Raw genomic sequence first — 16,581 nt, 5'->3', positions numbered from 1 at the left:
TTCTTCTGATTTGCTCCCATTCTGCCTTCACCTGACCCATAGGCCAAGTGCTCCCAGGAGTTAACTGATGTTTCTGTTACATCCATAGATGTTTCTGTACAGTGTGTAATACAAGCAAGAAAGCTGAAGACTATAAAAACATGGGAACTGTTTTTGTTGTGTTGTGCATTGTCAAATGGGGTATGAATACATCTCTGGGATCCCTAGAAACAATTATCATCAATAATCAGAGATAAGGAACAGGTCATGTCAGGTTCAACTCTGGTAAGATCCTGGTCATAAATTTGCAGAGGGACTTTAAAGTAAGCTTTACCAGCAGCAGGCACACGTGTGTACATGTGTGAGAACATCTGCACGGGCTTTGTGCTCAGCCTAAGGGCTGGTGGGTTTTTACTCTGATGTGTTACAGCTGCTGCACTTGCAAACGTTGATCTGTTTATACAGGCTGTACCTCCCATTTTGGATCAAACTACACTTTTACACAGCGTAACAGGCACTGACCTCTGTTCTCTTCAAATTCCTCTAGGCCCTACTGGACTGCAAATAATTACTGTCATCGTTATGTACTTGTCAGGACACACAAGCATCAGCAGGACCAGAAGGCAGATTTATAAGGGTTGGGGAACTGCATGTCCGTGATGGGTCAGGTTTAACCTCAGGCATGGTTGGGAATTGTAGTCTGCAGACAGCATGTGACTGTGAACAGCCTCTGACAAAGAATCGTGCAAATATCTAAATAAAAAAAAAAAACTCCTGCATCAGTGGAGATGATAAGAGTGAAATGAGGTTTGTTGAACCTCCCGAGAGGTCAGAGTGGACAAAGGCTAACCTAGTGGGGAAAAGGCTTGTCTATTCTGACCTGGCTGTTTCTCGAGGTTTTTTACCTCTGTCTTGAATCCTTTGCAGTAATTAACAAGCCCTTTAGAAGATGTTGAGGGTAATTTGCCTTTCTCTTGCCTGCTACCTTTGTAGTTGATCAGAATGGATGTGTGGGTTGTGTGATGCCTTCACGGCAGCAGCCCCGACCGTGCTGTTCAGACGTGCTTCTCTCTGCCCCACCTGGTCCTGACTCTCCACCTGTGCCGTGCATCCACTCAGCTCCTCGGGCCATCAGACGGCCTTGCGGGAGATGTACCCGTTCATGTGAGTGCGTGACTAATCTCACGGAGGCGCTGGCTCAGTAAGCGTTTAGTAACAGGATTTCACCCTTTCCCATTGACCCACCGCTGCAGGCACGAGCAGCCAACAACGAAGCCAGGCTGCAAGCCTGGCCAGGTCAGTCGCCTACAGACAGGGACAGCGAGGGCGGGGAAGCTGCGCCGGGACACGCACACGCGAGGAGAAGGCTGCGCCAAAGCCAGGGGGAAGGCGGGTGCGAGCTCCACAGGTGCTGGTCGGGCCGAGAGCCAGGACGGGGCCGAGGTGTCCCGCGTGTCTCCCACCCGCGTGTGTCCCGCGTGTCCCCCAGCCGAGTGTCCCGCGTGTCCCCCAGCCGAGTGTCCCAGCTTCCCAGGAGAACGCGGCTCCAGCCCGGCCATCGATGCGCTCGGCGAGCCCACGCCCCGCCCTCTCCCCCGCCCCGCGGGCGCCGCGTTGGAGGCGCTCTGCGCTCGGCCGGCTGGCCCTGGCGGCGGCCCCTTGTCTCGCAGCGCAAGATGGCGGCGGCGGGCGGCGGCGCGGCGGGAAGCGGCGGGGCCGAGTGAGGCGGCCGCGGACCGTGCCCACCCTGCTCCCGCGGCACGGCGCCGCCGGGACGTGTCGCCGCCGGTGAGGCCGCCCCGCGGCCGGGGCACACCCGAGCCTTGCGCAGGAGCGGAGCCGCGAGCGGGCGTGAGGCTGGAGCGCGCTCGGGTGAGGGGGCGCGGGGCGGCCGAGCCCGCTTTGAACGGAGGCGGCGGCGGCGGGGACCGTCCCGGGGGGCGCTGGGGCGCATGCGCGGCCGGCAGGTGCCCGCCGAGGGGTCGGTGCCGCCTGTCCCTCGGCCCCGGCTGGGAGCTGGGAATGCCGGCGGGAAATGAGGCGAGGCAGCTGCTTCCCGCGGGCTGCCGGCGGCGGGAGCGAAGTGTGGGGCCCCAGGGCTGCAGGAGAGCAAGGCTGGGTCTCCATCCCCCGGGCGTGTGCGTTACGGAACGTGGAGGGAGAGCTTCCCCACCGAGCCTGTGCGGTCACTGCTGACACCGAGGAATTCGAAGCAGGGGAACCTGATTAGGATTTATAGGATGAGACTATTAAGTATACGTTTTGTGTTTGCTGGTTGGGATGTCTGGGTTGTGAGCCCCTCTGAACCGTATCTACCAACCTTAGTACCTGCCAAGCAGGTAAGATTGAATATAGAGTAAAAGGTATGCACGTAACTGCAAAGAAATCCCAGTTTCTCCAAGTCATCCATTCATGAATGACTGTCTCCAGCTTTGTTTTGCTGAGCAGTATCTGTATTAGGCCCTTTCCCTCTTGAGCACAATGCTTTAATATCATGTGTCTTCCCACAGAAGTCTGTTTGACAGATGAACATCACGAGATGTTGACAACATCTGGTTCAAGATCGTGAGCCCATAAGTGGCAAGATGCCTTTTTTTATTGCAAAGTGCAGTGCTCTAGTGCACATACATGTGCAGTGCTCTTGTGTGTTGGCAGAACTGCTGTGCTTGCTACCAGCAATGTATAGGGGTTGCAATACTGACTTGACATTTTGTGATGAATGGTTTCTCAAAACCTGAAAAAATAACGTGTATGCCTGTGAACTTAAGCAGAAACATCTCCTGTGTACCCTCATCCTTGATTCAGTTGTGACTTTGTTATATCGTTTAAGTAACCACTATAGGAATGGATATGTTGTACATTGTACATCAGGCAGTTGTCTGTAAAACTGAGGTGTGTGTAGGGATGTACAAGCACAAGTTCCCTGCTCCCCAAGCATTCCAATATAACTTCAGTGTGGCAAGGTTACCGTGACAGCTGGAATGAACAAGCTGCACGGTGGAGCGTTTACACGTGTGCACATACACACAAACACACAGAGTTCGGTTGGGTGTGATTAGTTTAATCACCTATGAGTAGAAGGTTGATCTTTTCTTGCTAATCTGGTCACTGCCTGAAGAACAAAAGCTGTATGATCTGAGAAGTCCAGAGTGTGGCTGTTCCATAATGGTAGTGTCATTTTATGTGCCAATAACTGTGGAACAGGGTGACTTAGTTAGAGGAGGTCTGAAACCTGTGGGCTGGCAGAGGTCAGGGTGCTGGAGAAGGCCTAGTGAAAAGGAGTGCTCTCTTCAATCCCCTCTCCCAGGCTGGCATTGAGAATGGCTGCAGTGGTAGCATTGGAAAACACATCAGAAGGGTGCACACCTTCTCTACAAAATGTGTGATCCTTTAGTTAAAACAATTTGAAATCATTGTTTTGTAATATAATGATTTCTGCCTGATCCATTCTTTTCCTTCACTTCATCTGACATTCAAGGGTTTGAAATCTCTCTTTAAACATCCTAATCTTTGCTGCAGTGGCTCCTGACAAAAATGGCTTTGGCACAGTTTGGGTGTGTTTTGTGTGTCATGAAAATCAAACTCAATTGCCTTCTCACTCTCTTCTACTTTTGTAAAGAAATTACTTCAGTGATTTAGATATTTTATAAGGAAGACGTAGTGTTTTCTATGTCGAAAACAATACAACATCCATTTTACTTTAAAAAAAAAATCTGTCAAGCCTGGATAATAAGCAAAAATTTATCCAAAGGTAAACTCCTTTCACACTGTCTTCCAGAGAATCTTCACTTTGTTCAGAGAAAGTTTCCCAATTTACACAGTGGTTCTTCTATATGGGAGAGTTATTTTCATTCTCTGTTTCTCAGACCTTTTCCTATAGATGGGAACGGGGGAAGGAGCCCAGACGTGGCAACTCATTCACAGGCTCCTGCAGGACCACCATGGCTTATGATGGCGCCAAGAGGAAAGAAGGTATGACTGCTTCATAATCTCAGAGGGATTTGCCAAAAAAAAAAAAAAAAAAGAAGGGGTGCCCTACCTCTGCAGCCTTCCCAGGCCATGCAGTCAGAGTGGAAAAGGAAGCTAGTGTGCTGTGGAGCCCTTAAATTTAGCCTGGCCAAGTTACTGGAGGATCCCGAGCCCTTGACTTTCAGGTGTAAAGTACTGGGATTAGAACTTGAGAGAAATGGGTGGTATTTTCTTGTGCAGACACCCTGATTGGAAACTCTGCCACTGCAGCCTTTCTTCTCCCCTGCCAGGTCAGTGGAACTGGGGACCAGCAGTAAGGATAAGTTTAGTCATGGTAACACTTCTAGGATCACTTGTCTTTAGGAAGGAATATACAAGGGTTAGAAATTAAATCTGGAGTGATTGTATTAGTGTGTTAGAACTCTGAGCCCCATCCCTATGGTCAGACAGTACAGGCTGTTACCTTTTAGGCCCCTGTGCTTGTTGGGTTTTGTGCATCACTCTGCCAACATCCGCTGTTCGCTTATTTTGTGCATGATCCACACGTCTATCGTTCCATAATGGGGTATTTCATTTCTTTCTTTTTTTCCCATTTCATGTAAACCATAGAGTTCCTAGAGAGTCACCGAGGTGCTGATGACGGGCTGGCAACCAGCAGGATACAGCGAGAGAAGAAGCGCTCTTACAAGGATCTGCTGCAAGAGGAAGACGAGGTAGCAACTCAGGTAGGAAGCCCTCAGAGAAAAAGTTGAAGGTGGAAGGATGCGTGTAAAGCTAGTGATGGAGTGCGTTTCTTGTTCTCTTTTTTTAAATTTAGAAATGCATGTAGAAGGCTGTAAGAGCACCTAATCATTTTCATGGCTTGACAGTGTATGCATGCTTATTTATTTCTTAGCTTTATTAAGAGGTAGATGTCTGGTTTTTATCATCTCATCAGCTGATCTCCAAGAGCTATCTTTCACTGCCCATTTCTTAACCCTTTCAAATGTGCTTTTTCAAGTTTTCTTGTGTATTGCTCCTCTCACTTTGGGGGGACCTCCCTCTAGAGATCTGTCTTTCAATTTGCTTGTAGCCCTGTTGTGCTGCAGTGCTTATGGAAAGCTCGATTCTGATCTGGTGGCTGATGTGCTGAAACCAATCCTGACTAATACCATTTTTTGTATTCTTCCACTTTTCTATAATTTGTGTTTTGTCTTACTTTAAACTGTGTGCTCTTGGGGACAAAGCATGTTTCCTTTCAGCACCCAGAATGATGATCCTGGCTCATTCCTTGATGTTACAGTAGTACAAATAACTCTTGATATCTCCTACAAATTGTTATCTACGTTAATAGTTCATGTGAATCTCATATTATTTCCCTCTTTTTTGTCAGCAACATTTTTCTTCTTATTCCAGGACAGTGAGTATTTTCCAGGAACAGAACCTCACAAAAAGAAGAAAAAGCACTCCTCAGATGAGTTCTGCTACAGAGGTAAGATAGTAATCAAGCAGGGGAAGGGGCTAACAGATCATGACTTTGAGGAAAGGATGCTCTTAAACCAGTGTCGTGAAGCTTTGTGGTTAGCATTTTAAGGGGAAGTCAACCTGCCTAGAACAAGTAATCAGAAACCTGATGCGGATCAGCACCAGACAGCAGAAGATTAGGGAATTATATTTTCAGAGTCTAGCTTAACAAGTTGCCATTGTTGGGGGTAGAGATCTTCCACCCCCTTTTCATTGACAATCTGTAGTTTTCTAACCTATGTCTTCCCATTTGGCATTTGCATTTCTCTTTATCTTACTGCATTACAAACTATAATTATACTTGCAGGTAATATTACCTTTCCTGTATTTATAAAAATAAAATGTATGAGGTTGAAAAATAAATGCTTTTCTGCTCACTTATTCTCTCAGTAAATTGTCCAGAAAATGAAAATTCGACTCATAAAAGCTTAACATGTTTAGAATTTTATTTTTGGCACAATGGAAGGAGAAAGCCAAGCTGAAGTTTCATCAAAATCTGTCTAGAGAATGAAAAAGCTCATATTTTCAATTCATTGGTCTCACATTAGCTAAAAGTGGCATGAAAACCTTGCACTCAAGGCGTAATTTCAGGCTCAGTAAGATATATTTCTATCAAAATATGTTACTTCACAATAGAATAGAGTTTGACAAAACTTCAGGAACTTTTCTGCTGTCTTACCAGCTCGGGTGTTACAGCCTCTGAATTGTATCAGTAAGACCATGCTGAACTGGCTACAGTCTTGAGAGATGTTCTGTTTAAGCCAGGCTGTAAATCTCTTACCTGCAAATTGTAAGTCTTGCAGGATTCCCACTTCCTTTCTTTGCTGTCTTTAAAGGAGTCATCTTGATGTACCTGTCTCTTCATCTTTTTCAGGTGTTTCGCCTCTGGATCTACCATCAAAGAAGAAGAAAAAAGCAGCTTCTAGCCCATCCTCAGCTGATCCAACCATGGATTTACTCAAGACTATCACCTCACCTTTGGCCACAAGCTCAAAGTCTTCAAAGAGGACCTCTGAAAAGTCATCTCATTCTTCCTCTGGCCATTCTGAAAGCAGAAAGGAGCACACCAAGAAAAAGCTGAGTGGGAGCAGTGCGGAGCACTCAGTGGACGATGGCAGCTCCCACAAATCTAAAAAAATGAAACCTCTGTATGTGAACACAGAGACACTTACTCTTCGTGAACCTGATGGCTTGAAGATGAAGCTCATCCTTTCACCGAAAGAGAAAAGTAGTGCAGCAGATGATGATGCTTTATCCTACTCTTCAACACCAGCAGCTGCAAAGAAATCTTCAAAGAAATCAGCTCGAGATGAGCAAGGCTCATTTCTGATGGGTCATGAACTGCAGGGCTTTCTGAAGTCATCTCGAAAGAAGCACAAACCGCCTTCTGACTCACATCCGCCTTCTGAAAGTTTTGGTGCTGACACCTCCCTTCATTCAGAGGGCCATGGAAGCGAGCACGAGATTCCAGGTATGGAAGCGCCGCCAGAATCTGGTTCTTCTTCTGGTGGCGAGTTGGAGGCTGGAGAGCTAGTGATAGATGACTCCTACCGGGAAATCAAGAAGAAGAAGAAGTCCAAAAAAAGTAAGAAAAAAAAGGACAAGGAGAAACACAGAGAGAAGAAGCACTCTAAGTCTAAAAAGAGTTCTGGGCATTCTCCTGTGGCGGTAGCAGAAGTAAGAGTGTCACCACCACCTCCCAGTACCCCCTATGTTGTCCCTCCACCTCCTCCTGCTGGTTCTCACTCAGATGGTCAAGGTGAGAAAAGGAGGAAAAAGGAAGACAAGGAGAAAGACAAAGCTGAAAAATGGGAAAAGGAGAAGGAAAGAGACAAAGAAAAGGAAAGAGACAAAGAGAAGGAAAGAGACAAAGAAAAGGAAAGAGACAAGGAAAAGGAAAGAGACAAGGAAAAGGAAAAAGAAAAGGAAAGAGAAAAAGAAAAGGAAAGAGAGAAGGAAAAGGAAAGAGAAAGAGAAAAAGAAAAGGAAAGAGAGAAGGAAAAGGAAAGAGAAAGAGAAAAAGAAAGAGAAAAAGACAAGGAAAGAGAAAAGGAAAGAGAAAGAGAAAAAGTAAGGAAAAATTGGAAGGAAAATAGAAAATTGGGTGGTGGGTAATGGTGGATTAGGCATTCCATTACAAAGACATGTTAAACTGAAACAGAAGGATAACTGATACCACTCTCAATGGTTTCACTGAAGCATGTTTGGAAAACTTTGTCAGCCACTGTGATTTGTAGCAAAAGGAACATATGTTTGTTTGGGTTTGTGGCACAGGTAGTCTTTAGCCGACAGAGGTTCTCTGGAAAGGTTATACTTAATTTTGCTTTGTAATAATAATAATAATGGTCAGTCTTCGCGAGCGAAGATCCGGGGAAGGTCTTTACACCTTCCAGCCTGCGCATTGGATTTTTTAGGTGAGACACAGTGTGCGCGGAACTGAGCCCACCCTTTAATCCTAAGGTTCATCTGCCGGGGCCAAGCGAGCTTGGACGGTGGCAGCGAGGTCCTCAGGACGTAGGTGGGTTGCCTTTAAGGGCTAACGAGCCCCACCTGCCCGGGAGTGGCCCTGACCGGGAATCGAACCCGGGTCTCAGCGGTGACAGCGCCACACCCTTACCACTAGACCACCAGGGGCTCCAATTTTGCTTTGTACAGGTCAGGTATCAAGCACAGCTGCATCATTTTCTAACATAACTGGTTCAAGCTATTACCAGGCAGACTTTTGAACTAGTGATCTAGTCCATCATCACAGTAAAAAGGAATCAAGCTCTTACCTGAAAAGTGAAGATATCTACCCATTTACTCCTGTATTCAAGTGAAATTATAATTCTTATAGACTACTATGTTCCCAGTTTTGTCCTGTACTTATAAATTCAGTTTTCCGTGGTTACTGTATAAAGAATTGAGTAGCAGAAATGGTAACTAGCACATGAACAAGTTTGCAAATTATGTAACTGTAGCTGTGTAAGTTTACAAATGGGGAAAAGCAGTTTCTACATGCTCAGATAGAGAAATGCTGCTTTGTGTGAGGAAATGGGCAGACAGAGCCCAGATCTGTTCAACCATTATCCTATTCTATTTGGGAAGTTTTCCCTGATCATAGCTTGGCAACTGCAGTATCTCTGCTGTCCATGTACTTAGACAATCTGTTTTCTTGCCAATTTGAAATACTTTGTAAGGGTGCAAGAGGTAGAACAAAATATTATCATGAGGACTGAATTGTTTTGACAGATCTATAATAGGTACTGGGGATAGTGTAACAGATACTGGTTTTTATTTCAAGTTTTAAAACTGAGAGGTTTTAAAACAGAGAGGTATGTTGATCCTGAAATTAGAATAGCAGGTTGCTGTTGAGCTTTGTAAGATAAGCCATGTACTAACACTGGTTCGGGCTGGTTTCTGTGCTTTCATAAACATTAAATGCAACCAAACATGTAAAACATTGCTTTTTAAGGTTCCTGATTTAAGTGCCGTACTTTTCTCTAAGTCTTCAATAAATACCAAATTCTTACTAAATTGGAGAAGGTCTCATTAGGATTAAAAATCTTTGTTTCCTTTCTTCTTCTGACTAGCCAAAGAAGAAAAACATGTCTGCCTATCAAGTGTTCTGTAAGGAATATCGCACAACTATTGTGTCTGAGCACCCCGGAATAGGTAAGAGAATAATTGAGCCTTCTTTTCTTTTGCTTATACACCAGTCACATTAATTAGGAGAACATATAATCTCTGTTTCAGACCAACCCCTTACTTTTGACAGAATGCAAAGAATCTGCCAACTTAGAGTTAAGAGGTGGAGAGTTCCAGTTGTGCAGTGCCCTGCTTCCTGAATGTGTATGGATGGGCCTGTAAGTTTCCTCTGTTCTCTCTTTGATTTTATGATCTAATTTGTTTTAAACATTTTTCTTCTTTGTTTCTGCCAGATTTTGGAGAACTAAGTAAAAAACTGGCAGAAGTGTGGAAGCAGCTACCTGAGAAGGATAAACTGGTGAGTGTGTGTGTGAGATGTTTTTGTAAAATGATTTCTGTAAATTAGGTGCTTAGATCAGAATGTGCTAGGAGCATTGCCACCATACCTTGAAATATGCTACCTATGTCCCCAAAGTATGTAAAGATGGAAAGTATGGAAGCCTTGCCCTTGCAAACATAAAAGCTTTCATTTCCTTCTCGTGATATTGCTTCACCCATTAGCTACATAACATCATTCTGCCTCCACGTCCTGGCATCAGGTAGCAGAATTACCTAATGTTATGAATCTCTCTTTTCTTACCATGGTAACTGCAGATCTGGAAACAGAAAGCTCAATATCTCCAACACAAGCAGAATAAAGCAGAGGCCACCACTGTGAAGAGAAAGGCATCGTCTTCAGATGGTGTACCAAAAATGAAAGGTAATTGTTGCACTTTATTTGCCCTCATCTTTTTTCTTGGGCAAGGAAGATAGTGTTGCCAGTGGAATAAGAAGCAAACGTCCTTACCTGCTTCACATCCCTACCAGCTTTCTCACAAGAGTTGACATTTAAATCACCATACTAGCCAAATTAATTTTTCTTGGAGAGCCAGAATGATGTAAGCATTTTTCGTATGGATTTCCTTGTCTAATTCACAGAGTAATATTGTTTTTAGCACTTCAGGGATTGAAATGCAAAATAAGAAGAAGCAGAAAGGAAGTTGTAGTGGGATTCATTTTGCTGGAAAATTGGTTGTTCTTGGTTTGGCATCCCTGATACCAAATCTCCCCAATTGTATTCAGCTGAGGTAGATGCTTTTGTACATGTGAAAAAAAAGCTTTGACTCCAAAGACCACAGGATTGGGTCCCCAGAACTCTTTAAGCATCTCATGCCTTTGAGATTTGAACTTTACTTAGTAAACAGGCTTGTAAGTAAAAGAGTGAAAGAAACAAATATGGAATTTTAATTTGCATGTTTCCAGCTTCTCCAACAGGAGTGATTTCCCCTCATAAGAAATCCCCCACAAGCACTGTGGTGGTGCCTTCCTCGCCTGCCAAAGCCCCCGAGACAGATCCTATTGATGTAGCTGCACACTTACAGCTGCTGGGTGAATCCCTGAGCCTCATTGGACACAGACTGCAGGAAACAGAGGTGAGTCTGTAACCAGCAATGTCACCGTGATATCCTGTGATCTGCACATTGGATTGTGGGGGGTTATTATTTTATTTAACTCAAAAGTTTTAACCAATGGTTTTTGATTTAGGAAGAGAAACTAGAGGTGATGTGCCGTGTTTTTTTAGGCATTGCTCTTTATGGTAGTTTTCTGGCAGTATCATATTGCCAGTGCTTTGATAGGGGCTACTGTTGTTTCAACTTACCTAGTAACATAGAAGATGTCATATTTTAATAGTTTACTACTGTTAAATGATAGTGATTCTATGAATACACACACATACGTGTACTTTCAGAACTCAGCCCAGACTCTAAGCAGAACATATATTTGTCTCTAACAATACCATGGAATTTTATGGGTAGCATGATCATCTCATCACACTGTGCTTGCAAGAACATGTATTTCACTGCTGATAAAGCAAACTTTTTGGTTTTGGGATTGCTGAGGTAATTTTCAGAGGAAGAACCAGAGTACAGAAGGGCACAAAATTCCCTTTCCCTGAATGTATATCAATGACTAAAGTATTTGTTACAGACATAGCATTTCTTTAAACTTCATAAATCAAAACTTACTGTCATTAGGACTCAGGTAGTTAACAAAATAGATGGTATGAAATGGCAAAGCAAGTTCATTACAGAAATTTGGGGAATTCAGTGTTTTATGCAACTCACAGCCTTCTGACCTTTTCTGTTGTTCCCTACCTTTTTCTTGCACCAGTATGTTGCCTACTGAATTCTTAAATTTTTTGACCCAGCAGTCTCTCTGGGAAGCACTCTAGGCACAGTACTTGTTACTGTGTAAACAATGAAAGTGGAGTAGAGGAGCTGAAGATACTGTATCTGCATGAGGATTGATACAGTTGAGAAAGAACCATCGGTTCCACTACTCATCTGCATCCAATTTTTTTTCTTTACTGCCAGGGAATGGTGGCTGTTTCAGGAAGTTTGTCAGTACTTCTAGATTCAATCATCTGTGCTTTGGGCCCATTGGCATGTCTGACCACACAACTGCCTGAGCTGAATGGCTGCCCAAAGCATGTTTTGGTGAGTTCCCTGTGGTTGTATGTTACCATTATATGATATTGTGTAACTTTTTATCTCCCATTGGCAACTGAACAAATATTTGTAGCATTAATTGCAGTGTGGGTAGGTCCTGTTTTAGTGATGAGTTAATCCATCTGAATCAAAGTGCCAGTACAAGTACCAGTATTTTTGAAAGTTTGATTTTCTGTAAAGATACCCCCCCCTTCTAGCTGCTCTGTATCACACAAGCTATTTTTCCTTTAGAAGCATGAAAAATAGTTTGTGATCTCAGGATTCCTCATGTGATGGTGTAGAGCCTTTTACATATGGCTGAAACCTTCTCTGAGGAAAGAAAAATAGTCTCTGTTCTGAGGAACTGCATAAAAACAAGTTCTTTTCCACTTTAAATTACACTGAGTATTGAGCCCTGATTTAGCAACAGCTTTGGCATCTGTGTAGCCTGATGTGACAGATTAAGATGGCAGCAGCATAAAAGGAATTGGGAGTCATATCCCCAACAGGAGACATGAGTAAAGCCACAAAGGATAGAAGCAAAGATCAAAAATACACAATCTGCAAAAGTTGAGAGACGAATCTGGCAGAGAGAACAACAAAAATGGGATAGGAATTGGCATGTCATAATAGGGCAGCCCAAACATTGATTCATTCTGAGAACAGACTGTTAACAACAGGAACAAAGTCGACAGCTTAGGCTGTGAGCTCCCACAAACTGGCTCTCTGCACAAAAGCTGAGTCAGTGGGGTGTTCCCATCCTAAGCCATGGAAAAATCATATGCTTTTTTCCTTCTTGCTTGCCAAGTGCAAAGACACCACATGACTAATGGTGGGTCTATTGGAAGTTTGGTTAACTTATTGTTATAAGCAGCAGTGGAGCTTTAGGTGAATTAAAGCACCTACCTTTTAATTCTGAAAACTGGTGTTCAAGAGTTGATACTAAATAAATAATTCTGATTTTTACTGTCAGATACATAACGAAAATGGATGAAATTCAGCAATTGTGTTGCATGTAGAATGCAGTTTATATTTCAGGCAGTAGGTGGCATTGTTAACTTCTGGAATCACAAATGGTACAGGTCTAGCTCCTCCAATTAAAAGCTGGTGTTCTGAGGCTTTTGGCTATCCAGCCACAGGCTTGAGCTTACTGAAATACTGCACTTGAAGAAACACAGAGCTGGGGACTTTTTTTCTGAGGTGTGTGGAAGGATTCTTTCTCTGAGAATTGTGTTAAGTTTTGCAGGAAAAACTGAAGAGCACTTTTTTTTCCCATCTGACACCCTTTTCAGGGTGTGTTTAAGGCTTTTTCTCTTTACTTTTACACTACAGAATTTCGATGAGAACTTGTGAGTGTGAAGTCAAATAATTTTTTTCTATATGCTACAACTTGGATCACCTTGCTCAAAACCTTCATCACTGGTTTTTCTGTGATGTGATATGGTCACTGGCTCGCAGGGATAAGAGTATAGAGTTCATAAGGAGGAAGTCACTTGGGGAAAGCCTCAAGCATTTTCAGTGTTTCCAGTGCTTACAAATACCAAGGCTACCTTTATGTTTAGTTAACCTTCATTTCCAAAAATGCGAAAATAAGACCAGTGATCCATAGGCAGATTTGGTTGTCTCATCATATGATAGCTTGTAAGACAAGTGAATATGGTTAGTATCCTCTTCTGTGTAATTTTTAAGAATTTTGAGTTATTGCCTGACACTAAAAAATACTGAATTTCTTTTCCCAGTCAAACACACTAGACAACATTGCCTACATCATGCCTGGACTTTGATGGGAAAGGATTCTGGGATGTACTCAACCTCTGCGTAACTGACTTGTGTACATATGCACTACGCTGGAGCTCCTGAAGGGCTCCATGTGGAGGCTTTTAAAGTTTTATATGTGTATAGTATATACATAGGATTGTAACTATTTGACTTCTATTTTATGAAAAGTTGTGAAGTTAAGCTGAGAAAACCCTTTTGTGTCGGTGGGTGAAATGTCCTGCAATCTGAAAGTACTTTGTATGAAGAATTCAGAACACTTTTGAGATACTTGCCTTAAATTCAGATCCTTTAGTGGGGGAAGCAGACAGAGAATGGACTTCTTGATGTAAAGAAGAAAGCTGTCACCATGAGAAAGGTCATTGAAACAGGTGGCCCAGAGGGGTTCTTGACTCTCCATTCTTGATGGTTTCAAAAATTAAATGAGCAGCCTGCTCTACTTGGACTTTACTTAAGCAGAGAGATGGACCAGATGACCTCCTGATACCCCTGCCAACTTAAAGTATTCTGATATTCTATGGGCAGATAGAGATAATAATATATTTTGGACCAAGGAATAGAACTGAATTCTTCACCAGCCCTATTTGTAACTCATTTTCAGTTTAAAATCCACTGCTTGAGGGGAAAGCTGGATAGCTGATTAAAGATACAGAGGTCTTTGCCTCTTGGTCACTTTGTCCAACCCTCGCTCCTCAGTCAGTAGTAACTGAAAGTTGTCAGTGTCAGCTGGCTGGTCTGGTAGCTGGCATTTGAAAGTGAAATAGAAGATGTCAACAAGTTTAATTTTTTCTTGTGGACTCATACCCAAATCATCATTAGCACAATGTATCAACCAACTGATTGGCTTGAGAGAATGAACCTCCTGCTGACTTTTTCCAGGGCATGGTCAGTCTGCTTTGATGGAGTGCAGAAGCAGATGGGAAAAACTTGGATTGCTTCTGCCCATCTTGCGCCTGTTTTGTGAAGTTCCTCACTCCCCATCCCTTTCACCAGCACTATTGAAAGAGCCTGGTGCTGCTGTGAGGCAGTGACTGCTGACTAGTTTGAAGCAGCTATGGCTGAGTAAGGCACATGTGGGTTGATTGGACCGGTTCTTCTTCCTTCCAGCACATACTTGGAGTTGGGTTTTCTGCTCCTCTGGAAGAGGAGATGCAGAAGACTTAATTCCTGTTTAGACTTACGTCTGTCTTGTATGTGTATGTGGTGTTCATATCACGTGTATTTAACTTTTACCAATATCTGTAACAGATTTTAATTTATCCTGTATATTTCTCTGTGTGTGTGTGTGTGTGTGTGTGTATATACATAATTTAAAAGCAAAAATCCTTCCCTCAGCCAACAGTGTGTGGAAAATAGGAATCAACTTTGCCTCACCTCAGTTCCTGCAGGAATCAGCTATATGTGGGAAAACACCAGGGAGATTCTAAGTGTTTGTAAAAACAGGCTATCTTCTGAAAGTAAGTAGAACAACTGAAATATAGTTTGACTCAAACCTTTCCAGCTCTGTAACAGGAAAGTGCTAAAATTACAGAAGAGTCTTTTTTTACATCCAAGTAAAACTAGCTTCTGTTTTTCAGGATAGTTAAAAGTGAACTATCCCTCATTCTGGCTAAGCCCCAAATGAGGAGTAAATTAAATCCTTGGGTGTGCAGGAGGGTTTTTGTCCCCATGCCTCTTCACCATGTATTCCCCAGATGTGCCTGTGTACAAAGTAGTCTTGTCTCTTACAGAGTTTTTCTCAGTGCAGTGAGAGGTTTTCTCAGTCAGTTAGTGGAAGAGGCAAAAGGTTCTCAGACCACTGGACCAGAACACGTTTTAACAACGTATGACAAATCCCAGTGAGCCCAGGATTAGAAAGGTCCCAGGAGGAATCCTAGCCCATACTGAACCATCTGCTGCTGGGAGCGGCACAAAATAACTGGTTTTTTACCAGCCCTTTACAGTTGAGAGCACTGTGGTGAAGGGACAGATCTGCTCTCAAAGAAACAGAAGGGGATCAGCTTTAGCTCTGTTGTCTGTACAACGAAAAACTCTTGAAGAGTGAAAAACACACACAACCCCGGTGTATTGTATTTTTATTAAAATTTGTACACTTTGTATAATCTGTATCTTGTGGTATTTGGTACTATAGGGAAAACTTTGGCAAGACTTAGCCGTTTTTATATTTTTGTTATTTCTTTGCTGTTTGGTCCAGATTACATTACAATTATACATGGACACTTTTTTGTACTGTACTTACAATATAATTTTTTTTTAACATTTGGAGTATTGTCGTTCATTGCTGGCATGCCCTGTTTTCTGCAGCTGTTGTTACTACTCATATCTAGTGTTTCTCAGCAAAGCACGTCCAACCCTATCCCCACTAAGCTCACTCAGTTTGCAGGCAAGCTGTACGCTTTGCAGCAGCACAGGTCACCCTAATCATCGATGGAAGACCCCTGGCCATTTGGCCCTTCTTTCTGAAGGGAGACAAACCATCGAGTACCATGGATAGCACTGGGGATTCCTCTTCCCTGCTGCCTCACCTCAGTTCGGGTTCATAGTATCAGGTGAGACCAATACCTGGGACTTGAGTGTGTTCCATGGGATGTCAGGCGTGGCAGCGTCAGAGCAGGATTTGTGCTGGCTGTTAACATGTCCCCATTTTCCGGGTATGGGTGTTGGTTGATTGCAGCTGCAGCTTGGGCAGGGCGGGGGATTAGGCCAGGAGCAGGTCACGGAACACTGTGCCTTACCAACCAACCTGTACGGGGTCACGGGATGGTTTGAGTTGGAAGGGACCTTAAAGCTCATCATTGCAGCACCTGCCATGGACAGGGACACCTTTCACTAGACCAGGCTGCTCAGAGCCCCATCCAGCCTGGCCTTGAACAGTTCCAGGGATGGGGTATCCACCACTTTTCTGGGCAACCTGTTCCAGTGCCTCACCACCCTCACAGTAAAGAGTTTCTTCCCAATTTCTACAAGTATGCTCCCACACCAGGCCCTGGAAAACTAAAACCCCATCGCTACAGGCTTTCCACGACTCGGGCACCGCTCTGGGTGTTCTGCACGAGCTCGGTGTGGCTGCAGAAAGCGACTGCAGAAAGCGGTTCCCGCGGGCCGAGGCTACGGGCCGGCAGGACACCTGTCCCGGCAGTCGCCGCCCCTCGGCACGGCGGCTCCGCGGCTCGGTGGGGCCGGCCCGGGGCCCCTCCCG

At 44.0% G+C, this 16,581-nt stretch overlaps 1 protein-coding gene across 2 annotated transcripts; it reads left to right on the top strand.

Annotated features, from left to right (window-relative positions):
• Positions 1-1,685: 1,685 nt before the first annotated feature.
• On the top strand, positions 1,686-15,641 carry HMGXB4 (HMG-box containing 4). 2 transcript variants are annotated; one of them, XM_050324752.1, is made up of 11 exons: positions 1,686-1,851; positions 3,846-3,951; positions 4,558-4,673; positions 5,344-5,419; positions 6,326-7,521; positions 9,024-9,105; positions 9,372-9,436; positions 9,733-9,838; positions 10,381-10,550; positions 11,493-11,615; positions 13,346-15,641. In XM_050324752.1, exons 2-11 carry the CDS (start codon positions 3,921-3,923, stop codon positions 13,388-13,390), a joined length of 2,010 nt encoding a protein of 669 aa, XP_050180709.1. In that variant the 5' UTR covers positions 1,686-1,851; positions 3,846-3,920; the 3' UTR covers positions 13,391-15,641. The 2 variants fall into 2 exon arrangements, with proteins under 2 accessions (XP_050180709.1, XP_050180708.1); XM_050324751.1 differs by lacking the exon at positions 1,686-1,851 and adding an exon at positions 1,987-2,318.
• Positions 15,642-16,581: the final 940 nt, after the last annotated feature.

The sequence above is a fragment of the Myiozetetes cayanensis genome, unplaced genomic scaffold (genome assembly GCF_022539395.1).
Source record: "Myiozetetes cayanensis isolate MyiCay16 unplaced genomic scaffold, myiCay2020 scf3, whole genome shotgun sequence".
Classification (NCBI taxonomy): Eukaryota; Metazoa; Chordata; class Aves; order Passeriformes; family Tyrannidae; genus Myiozetetes; species Myiozetetes cayanensis.
This window is presented reverse-complemented; position numbering and strand designations above follow the sequence as displayed.